Source organism: Platichthys flesus, chromosome 8 (genome assembly GCF_949316205.1).
Source record: "Platichthys flesus chromosome 8, fPlaFle2.1, whole genome shotgun sequence".
NCBI classification, from domain to species: Eukaryota; Metazoa; Chordata; class Actinopteri; order Pleuronectiformes; family Pleuronectidae; genus Platichthys; species Platichthys flesus.
Window position 1 is genome coordinate 24,002,040 of NC_084952.1, and position 9,064 is coordinate 24,011,103.

At 42.6% G+C, this 9,064-nt stretch overlaps 1 protein-coding gene across 1 annotated transcript; it reads left to right on the top strand.

Annotated features, from left to right (window-relative positions):
- The first annotated feature begins 572 nt into the window (after positions 1-572).
- LOC133958990 (uncharacterized) lies at positions 573-8,824 on the top strand. The gene is made up of 6 exons (XM_062394043.1): positions 573-731; positions 1,539-1,645; positions 4,333-4,394; positions 7,229-7,455; positions 7,590-7,815; positions 7,930-8,824. The coding sequence occupies exons 1-6, from the start codon at positions 729-731 to the stop codon at positions 7,959-7,961; spliced, it is 657 nt and encodes a 218-aa protein (XP_062250027.1). The 5' UTR covers positions 573-728; the 3' UTR covers positions 7,962-8,824.
- The last annotated feature ends 240 nt before the right edge of the window (positions 8,825-9,064 follow it).

The following is a 9,064-nucleotide window of genomic DNA, read 5'->3' on the forward strand; positions in this document are numbered from 1 at the left end:
TAAGCTGTTGGTTGTAATAAATCTTTAGATGGATTGCCTAATCACATGCAAGGTCATGGTCACGTGGAGGCGTCACGAGACAAGAGCATATAAACCGTAAACAGACATGCATTCCAGACTTATAGTTCCGCCAATATTTTTCTCATATCCACTCTGTACCTGCTTTTAGCCACAGCGAGATTATTAGCTCGAACTTAATATTCACAAAGAACGGATGTCACCTGGACTTTACCTCGCGAGCAACACCACTGAACAACGGACAGCTTTGTGACCGAAGCTTTTCAGACAGTCCTGGACCCACACACAAGAGACTGTCGGCTGCGTTTAGTAGTTTGTCTCGCCAGGTACTGTTATGCTTGGTGATATAAATCAAAAGCAGGACGATTTAAATTAAAACCTCGCCGAAGGCGGACATATGATGGTTTCCCTGGACGAGCGGTTGATTGTCCTGGAGAGCAACATTTCCAGAGGGCAGGAGCTGAATAGGAAAAGACGGGCGCAGTGTCCCAATCATGTGGTAAGAGTTAAACTAAAGAGAAGTCATTTTGCTTACTGCTAAGTCACGTAACTGGCAAATCTAAATAAAGAAGAACAAAGCAATGAGTGCAGAACTAGTGTACGTTCATGTATTGTTCATAAATGTGACTTATGTTCTTTTGTATTTTATAGGAAACTGTGCAACGTCTTCATAACTCCGAGACAAATGGCAGGCGCCATTAACCACAGCAATGGTAAGATTAAAAAAAGATACACTTTGTTTCTGTATGAAATACGTTCTCTCTCTGAACTTTCTATAATATAGTTTTCACAGGGTGAGCTCCCGAAACAACATGTCTGTCACTGCACATACAGTGGATATAAAAAGTCTACACACCCCTAACCCTATGCAAGGTTTCTGTGATGTAAACAGATGAGACAGAGATAAATCCTGTCTGAACTTTTTCCACCTTTCAAATGACTTATAATGTGAACAATTCAACAAGAGAATATCTAGAAAAATCCTACTAGAAGAGCTGAACTATATTTAGGATTAATCAGGGTCACTGTAAATTATGGCAGGTGTGTACTGACTACTATTTAACATGAGTTTGAATGTGATTGGTTAATTTTGAATACAGCCACATACCCAGTTATAAGAGGGGGTGCACACTTATGCAACCACATTATTTTATTTTTTTATTTTTATTTTACCCCCTAAAAGAGTTCAGTTTATTTTTTCAATTGAATTGTTCACGTTAAAAGTCACATTAAAGGTGGGAAAAGTTCGGACAGGATTTACCTTTGTCTCATTTGTTTACATCACAAAAACCTTTTTTAACATGGGTCTGTAGACTTTTTATATCCACTGTAGATGCTCTCGCCGAGAGTCCGGATTTGCGCACTTTAAGATCCAACGTCATTGCATGTAATTAACTGTAGTATTTGTGTTACAATGTTTTTTTTAATGTGGATCTTATTACAGTAATTCAGTGACTGCTTTACTTGCTTTAATATTATTGAACTCATGCTACTCATGTTGTTTTCCATCTGCATGTAAGACATACTTTGGGAAGATATGGGGAACCTCTGCTACAGTCAACAAGATCATGAAGCTCTGGGAACTGAACGGAAAAGGACAGCTCGTTCTTGACAGAGAAGGAAGAGGGTAAGATAATATGAGAGGTGGCTGGAGGACACCGAAATATGGATAAACATGGTGCTAAGAGGAAAACTGGTGATGCTGCAGCTTGAATATAAAAACTCCATGACCTTGGCTAACATAACATGGTTAAAGGGACAAACACTTGAAATAGCTCATCATCATTGTTAAGTCAGGAGGAAACCAGGTTGTTTTTCATGAACTTATCTTTCTGTGAAGTTTTCATTCTAGTGATGATGAAATGAAAAAAGGGAAAAGAGACTGCAATGTTAATTGGAAGTCAACTGTGCTGGAGTGGACATGTTATAACCTTGAAGTGTGAAACAACAAAGTTGACTTTATGGAGGAGAGAACACGCAAAGTGAGACGTGGGAGATGGAAAAGAGAAGGCAGGAAAAGACTAGACTGATGATTAGGTCAAAAGTTCCCCTTGCCCTCATGACAAACCTGTGACCCACGTGTGCAGCATGTACTAAAATTAAAAGCTGACCAGAGAGCTGCTATTGGCATAAGATTGAATAACAGCTCACAAAATCATTGAAGTTTTAAAGAGATTACATTCAATATGCTTCTGTGTAGCAATAAGGACTCTTCAAACAGCCAACTACCAATGATCAGATTATTATGTGTATGGACGATGACTTTCTATAAAATGATTTTGCAAACAAGAAACAAACAACTGTTGTGGCTAATCGATGTGTATATTTTTATGGGATTTTCAAGGAAGTGCAGTGTCAAATTTGGTGCATCATATTAGAGTGACACATTCACATGTAACTCAAATGCTGATTTACGTCGAGGCAGCTACACATATATAATCATTTTCTCTGGAACAATTTGTCTACAAAGTAAAGGTATAAGGTTTTATTGTGAACTTGGGTCTAAAGATTATGTAGGTTTCTTAGCAGACCACTGAAATGTAAATAAACTAACCCAAGTTAGGTTAATTATTCAAACTTAAGATTAAGCCACACATGTGAATGGTAACAAATCAAATTCAGTAAAATTTTATGAAAAGTACCTCGTTCGTAAACCTCTGTGTGGGTAGTTTATATGTGCCAGCTCTCCTTTGTCAGCTAATAACAAAAATCCATTAGTTCGCTTCCAAGATGGCCACCACAGCTGTTTGAAGCCTTTGTGTCCAAGCTTACGTAGAGGAATGTAATTCCCCTGAGCTCTGAGCACCATCTATTTCTGTCCATGTATGTCTAATTGAAATGTTGCTACGAAAACAATAGAGCGAGGCAAATGGGAAAATCCAATTTAAAAAAAGTTGATGAGGATGGGATTTTCTGGCTGGAATTATTCCCAGTACTTTAGAGTTCAGGTTATATTTCAATAGCATTTTATCAGACACAAACACACACTGGTAAAGGCACTAACATGAGTGCAGAGCCAAATATATAACACTCACATTTACAGCGTAATTTAATATTGTCATGCCCTGGGAGCCACATGAAAACACTAATGCACATTATGCAAGATTTAAGTATGTGTTCTCCTTGTGTACATAAAGGCCTCAGGAATAAAAAGAGACAATTTCACTTTTAGCATTGTTTTTGTCTTTTTTCCTTGCTAAGGAAGTCAATTCCTGTTTTCATTTTTGCTCATATAGATGGATGAATGTATACTGTATGGAAGAGACAGTAACATCACAAAAAAGATGAATCCACTTCACATCCATGATCTATACCGCTTATCCATTTAGGGTCATAAGGAGAGCTAAAGCCAATCCCAGCTGACATTTAGTGAGAAGCTGGGTACACACTGGACAGGGAACCTGTGAATCACACGTCCAACACGTGGAGACAACATTCACACACCTATTTAGAGTCTCCAATTATCTAAACTCAGTGTTTACTGTTCATGTCTGTGAAATGTGGGATAAAGCTGGATTATAAGGTGAAAACTGATGCTAACACAGGGAGTACATAGAAACTCCAAACAGAAAGACCCCAGCCAAGCTGGGATTTGAACTCAAGCTTCAAATCCCTTTACACTCTCTATTCCAATATAACCTAATACAAATGTATAGTAAAGTAAACCCACCACATGTATGCGTAGGGTGCATGAAAAATAATTAGTAAGATAACCATAGTGAGGAAATCCGACTTCAGGTGCCTCCCAATTTCTTGTGGAAAAATGGAGGGAATCCTTAACAACTTGAGCAGAGATCAGAGAAGATCTAATTTCTGATTGATTGAGAGGTTCTTCAGCCTTTTACAAAGATACAGACACATTTAATTGAAATAAGTTTGATTGTAGATAATATTAGAAGTTCATTTATTAGTTTTTTTTTGTTTAGTTTAATGCCAACTATTAAAATTGTAGGTATGATATACACAGTGCACATATGAACTCAAACATGCATACATATGTTCTCTCTTCTTTTGTAGAGGCAAGTTTAGTCAAACAAATATTTGATCGTGTTTAAAAGAGGATGAGGTCATATTATGTTAGCTTGGTAAATATGTTTTACAACATACACACACCTCATTCAGCACGATGAGGATCACGACTCACTGGGTAGGCAACACTGAGAACCTTTCATGCATCAAGTCCTTTTCTTTATGGAACAGACATTTCTGCATGGTTTGATCGCGCTTGGTGTTTGAAATGGTTAGCAGACATAAGACAGGGCGATAATGTCAATTGATCTTGTTAAACGTGTCTGTTCCCTGTGTGTGTTGCAGACTCATAGTCCCTGCTATGTCACCAGTTGCTACACACACACAGCAAAATTGTTCATCAGCAGGTTAGTATACAAAGTATACTTTGTTGGGATGAAGGCAACTTTCACTCTAGGGATGATGTAGAGATGCAGTTTCCTTCTGTGATGTTTTATTTGGTCAGAGAATGGAAATATGCAGTTTCAATGCTTTTCTCATCAGATTAGTATCAGGTCTCAACTTAAAAACTAATTGTAGAAGGTTCACAGTGTAGAATCACACATCAGAATCGATAACAGTTGTTAATGTTTAATTACATCAGTGATTTTCCCAAAATCTCGGATGGTTTACATGTCATTACATCATTTATATTATGGGGACAGCTCAGTTTTAACTTGTAAGTATTTCAGGGGATATACTGATATATAATATATGGCCATTGAATTTCCCTTCTTCTGCACTGAGCTTAATGTGTAGGAAGAAGTTACCCCAGACTGTTTAAAGACAGGGTAAGTCAAAAACAAAATTCCCCATGGGTGTCCCATGCTGTCTGTGTGCAATGGACTAACAGATCTCTCAAGTCAAGCTACTGCCTCTAAGCCCTGCTCACCTACTGGCTCTATACCATCATGTTAGGTGTTGTTCTCTGGCCCTGTCTTTTCACCGATCCCCAACCGCTGTGTTTTGGAAATAGACGCGCATGTGCACTCACGTACTGCTGAGTGAACTCTCCGTTCGTTAGCTCATAAGCAGTTTATTTTCTGATGTGTTCTGTATCGTTCAAATTTAACAAAATAACACGAAACACAGCTGCTTACTCTACTTATTTTAATTGGGACATTTTGCAACGAGTGTCAAGACATAAAACGTGTGGGACACTTGTGGAAGGCTGAGCGCAGAGGAGACCACCGGGCTCTCTGAGGGGAGGGGGAGAGAAGCAAGGCAAGAGCCCCGTGGAAGAGGGAGATGCCCGGCCAAGGCTCCGTCCACACAGCACGGACAGTTCGTCCAACGACCTCCTCAGTTGAGGTCAACAGAGTCCCATCCTTACTGTACACAGCTTGGATGGTTCCCCGTTTCCCCCTCCTGAGGTGCCGGATAGTCTTCCAGAGACACTTTGGTGCTGACCGAAAGTCCTTCTCCATGGCCTCTCCGAACTTCTCCCACACCCGCTGCTTAGCCTCCGACACGGCAGCAGCTGCAGCCCTTCGGGCCTGTCGGTACCCTGCAACCGAGTCAGGAGTCCTCCAGGATATCATATCCCGGAAGGCCTCCTTCTTCAATCGAACGGCTTCCCTGACCACCACTGTCCACCACGGTGTCCGAGGGTTACCGCCCCTTGAGGAGCCTAAGACCCTGAGGCTACAGCTAGCCGCCGCAGCTTCAGCAATGGAGGCTTTGAACACCGCCCACTCCGGCTCAATGCCCCCAACCTCCACAGGAATGCCAGAAAAACTCCGCCGGAGGTGTGAGTTGAAGATACCTTGGACGGGGGCCTCCTCCAAAGTTCCCAGTTCACCCGCACTACTCGTTTGGGCTTACCAGGTCTATCCGGAAATTTCCCCCATTCCCTGATCCAACTCACAACCAGATGGTGGTCGGTTGACAGTTCTGCCCCTCTCTTTACCCGAGTGTCCAAAACATGCAGCTTCAGATCAGATGACACGATCACAAAATCGATCATTGATCTTCGGCCTAGGGTACTCTGGTACCAGGTACACTTATGAGCACCCTTATGTTCGAACATGGTGTTTGTTATGGATAATCCATGACTAGCACAGAAGTCCAATAACAAACGGCCGCTCGGGTTCAGATCAGGGAGGCCGTTCCTCCCCACCACGCCTCTCCAGGTGTCTCCATCGTTGCCCACGTGGGCGTTGAAGTCACCCAGCAGAACTACGGAGTCCCCTACTGGAGCCCCATACAGGACTCCATTCAGGGTCTCGAAGAAGGCCGAGTACTCTGAGCTGCTGTTTGGTGCATACGCACAAACAACAGTCAGAGTTTTCCCCCCTACAACCCTTAGGCGCAGGAGGCGACCCTCCAATCCAACACCGCGGCGCTCAGCCGGGGATTTATGAGTATCCCCACACCCGCCCGGCGCCTCACGCCCTTGGCAACTCTGGAGAAGAATAGAGTCCAACCCTTATCCAGGAGTTCGGTACCAGAGCTGAGACTGTGTGTGGAGGTAAGCCCCACCAGATCTAATTGATAGCGCTCCACCTCCCTCACAAGCTCCGGTTCCTTTCCCCACAGCGAGGTGACGTTCCACGTCCCCAGAGCCAGTTTCTGCTGACCCGGGTCCTGTCCGTCGAGACCCCTGACCTTCGCTGCCACCCATGTGGCTGCGCACCCGACCCCAACGGGTCTTCCCACAGGTGGTGGGCCCATGAGATGAAGAGAGGGGGGGTTGCCACGTAGTTTGTTCGGGCTATGCCCGACCGGGCTCCGTGGCAAACCCGGCCACCAGGCGCTCGCCATCGAGCCCTCCATCTGGGGCCTAGCTCCAGACGGGGCCCCGGGCTTCCTCCGGGCCAGGTCCCATCTCCTCTTTTTTCGATATTCATTGAGGCTTTTGGAACCATTCTTAGTCTGGCCCCTCACCTGAGACCACTCTTCCATGAGAGACCCTACCAGGAGCACAAGGCTCCAGACAACACAGCCCTCAGGTTCACAGGGACACGCAAACCTCTCCACCACGATAAGGTGACGGTTCCAGGAGAGGTCGGTTGAAAAATCCAGTATTTAAAGAAATTCTGCAAAAGACTGACAAGCAGAAGAAGATTAAAACAGTTAAATGCAATTATTTGTATGGCAGTTATTCATCAACTCGAAATTCATAATTGTGACAGCCCTAGTTACATATGATATTGATGAATTGTGTGGGCAGGAGTCAATAAACTTGTGTTTATCTTTGAAGTTGGTGGGCCAAGCCGTGTTCGACCCAGACCCTTCACTGCTGACAAAGTGTTATCTGATGAGGATGTGGAATCAGCTATTGCCGTTTTGAAACACTCTGCTGATGAAGACAACATCCGTGAGAAGATGAAAGCTACCTTCATTTATCGTCAGTCAATGGTCAACAATGAGAAGAGAGCAGGGGATGTGTTCTCAGTCTTCCCGAGATTTCTAGACACACCTGGACTGGTAAGACATCTCCATTTGTTCAAAATGAGAACACGACAAAATTAAGTTTCCCCAGAAACAGGCCACAAATGTGGGCATCACACATGCAGTGTGTCCCATCTCTCCTTTCTTTGCACTGTATTTTTGCATTACAGATAGAACAAGATTTCAGACTGCTGTTTGGGGAGGCCACAGCCAACAAATTCCTGGAAAAGTGGGCCACTAATCTGAAAACAAAAGTGATAAAAGAAAGCCATGGACTGGTACCAGTCTGCTATCTTGCTGCTCCTCCATCTCCTACCACCATCTGCATAGAGAAGGAAGAGGCCGGGGAAGGTGTCGGCATGTCAGGCTGTGAAACACCTAATCAGATTCATAAAAGTATGCTGAACAGTTGTTAAAAATATAGTTTTCATCACCTCAGTTTCATGCACAGTGATCTGTTGTGAGTGGTTGGTCACTAAGTATTGCTATTGACTGTTTGTTTGGTTGTAGGCTGGAACCAGTGTACAGCAGCACCTGGATAACACAGCACATCAGCCAAATCAGCCAGCCTTACCTCCTCGCTCAGGGGCCTGCAAGAAGCAGCATTCACACCTTCTTTATTGTGATTGACAAGTATGCGCCTCCATGTAAGGCAACAGGTTCAGTGGGAGAACCTGTTTAAGGCCCATTACGTCTTTGGTACCTCTTACAGCTCTTCCTTGGCCAACTTTTTCACTTTTCTCCAAACAACCATTTACAACATTTATGTTGGGGAAACAAAGGAAACTCCCAAAGTTGCAGAGCTGCGAGCAAGAATGGTGCGTTAGTGACTCATAATGAAGTGTTTTCTTTGCAAAAGTGACCATGGGAGGCCAAACAGCCTTATAAGCACCTTAAGGTAATTCATGGTCTCTGTAATGGCCAGACTCTTCATCTTAAATTTGGCCAAGGTGGATGTTCACGTTCTTTTGGTAGCTTTTCAGGCTTTAGAAAGCATCTGAACAAGTGCCATGTAAGTGGTTCATTTGATTCTGTAGAAGAAAGTGATTTTTCACCACACCAAAGTTTTGAGTGTAATGCCACTGATGTTGATGTGTCGTCTGAACATTTGGAGGGAATGTCTACCTTAACTTCAGCCCACCTTGTAAATAGTTGTGCAGCAGTAATTTCTGATTTAAAGGCAGCAGGTGTGAGCCAAAGTGTAGTGAACTCTGTTGTGACGTCCATGGAAGAGATTGTTCAAGTTGTTTATTGTTCATTATTCAAGGCCTTTTGACATACAAATGTCATATGGAGGGAATGACACAGCTCTCTATGTTGTTCCATATTGCTTTATTTGTTTAGCAATAAAGCACACTGTACTGTCATCTTGTATAAGTGTGTTTTTTCCATTTGATAGGTTAGATCACACACACAAAGACACATATATATATATATATATATGTGTCTTTGTGACATACAAAGGCACTTGTTCAGATATATATATATATGTGATATATATATATATATATTAGGGCTGTGAAATGATTAAAATCACAGGTTTCTATGGATCACATTACAGATTTTCTCTGTATATTTTTGTGAAAGCAAATAATTTATGACAAAAGACATATTAGATATATATATTTAACATGTTTTCTTTTAA